A 1124-nucleotide genomic window follows, 5' to 3' on the forward strand; every position below is an offset into this window, starting at 1 on the left:
ATTCCCTACAAGGGGTGAGGCCGCAGTCCTGGTCATCTAGCCCTTGTGACAACTCTAATCCAACGCTCTGTGTCTCATTTTCACCTCCAAGCTCCGTTCTGCCCTTGTACCCCAATCAGTCTGGGTTCTGTCCTTCACACATGTGTGGAAGGGGAGGAGATCACACACACATATGTTTGGTCTATGCATTGGTTGTGAGCCGTTCCACAGTTTGTAAAAAATATTTAAGATGCCCAAGGAATACAAAATACAGTACACAATTATATAAGTATGCTCATTTCCATATATGCAACAATATATATATATATATACAGCACAGGTTATCAGCTTTCTTACCTGAAGAATTCATATCAACCATAAAGATGCCAACTGTTGGTACCTCCTTGAAATCCAGCACATTTCTTTTGCCTACGGATGTCAGAACAAATCCCTCTTCACTATTACTGCTCCACAGCAAACTGTGCCTTCCAAGCCTATCTCGGCCAAAGTACAAATGTTGCCTCTTTACATCCAGATAAATAAAAGCATATGGTCCTTGAATGCTTGATAGAATCACTGGAATTTCTGTTCCATTCCCTTTGGAGAAAAGCTGACTTATCTTTACAGTGTCTGATAAGGTTTCCTGGTTTACCTTTGGTAGAAACAAAGGAGGGCATACAATATTTAACTCATATGTTATGCATAACTGTACAATCCTCCTAATATATATAAATATGATAATGATAAATTACAATGACATGAAAATTAAAAAATTGCAATCCTTCAACATAATCAGATAGGTAAATGTAAACCTGGGGAAAATCATACAGCCTTCTGCAAAACTACAAGCTAGGTATTTCACAATATAGATGTTGTTACAAGTACATATTTGCATCCTGGAAAAGTGCCACACGTATCCACAAGATATGTTGTAAGGAAATATCTTTGCTTACGTACTTACTCATGGAGATGGGCCCTTCTGGAGGAGCAGCCAATTCTGCAGCTACTCAAGAATTTCCCAGCATTTTTTGGAACCCAAAGGTTCATTACCGTGTTCACAAGAGCCCTCCACTGGTCCCTATCCTGAGCCAGATCAATCCAATCCATACCATCCCATCCTATCTCTCTAAGATCCATTCTAATAT

The 1124-nt window shown here is 39.4% G+C and overlaps 1 protein-coding gene across 2 annotated transcripts in view; it reads right to left on the minus strand.

Moving 5' to 3' along the window:
* Positions 1–1124, minus strand: part of LOC111864887 (asparagine synthetase domain-containing protein 1) — a 16118-nt gene that overhangs the window by 10947 nt on the left and 4047 nt on the right. For both annotated transcript variants that reach the window (XM_023852478.2, XM_023852477.2), the window contains exon 2: positions 337–631. In XM_023852478.2, the coding sequence (XP_023708246.1) occupies positions 337–631 (295 nt within the window). The remainder of the gene's footprint in view (positions 1–336; positions 632–1124) is intronic.

The sequence above is a fragment of the Cryptotermes secundus genome, unplaced genomic scaffold (genome assembly GCF_002891405.2).
Source record: "Cryptotermes secundus unplaced genomic scaffold, Csec_1.0 scaffold2002, whole genome shotgun sequence".
Lineage (NCBI taxonomy): Eukaryota > Metazoa > Arthropoda > Insecta > Blattodea > Kalotermitidae > Cryptotermes > Cryptotermes secundus.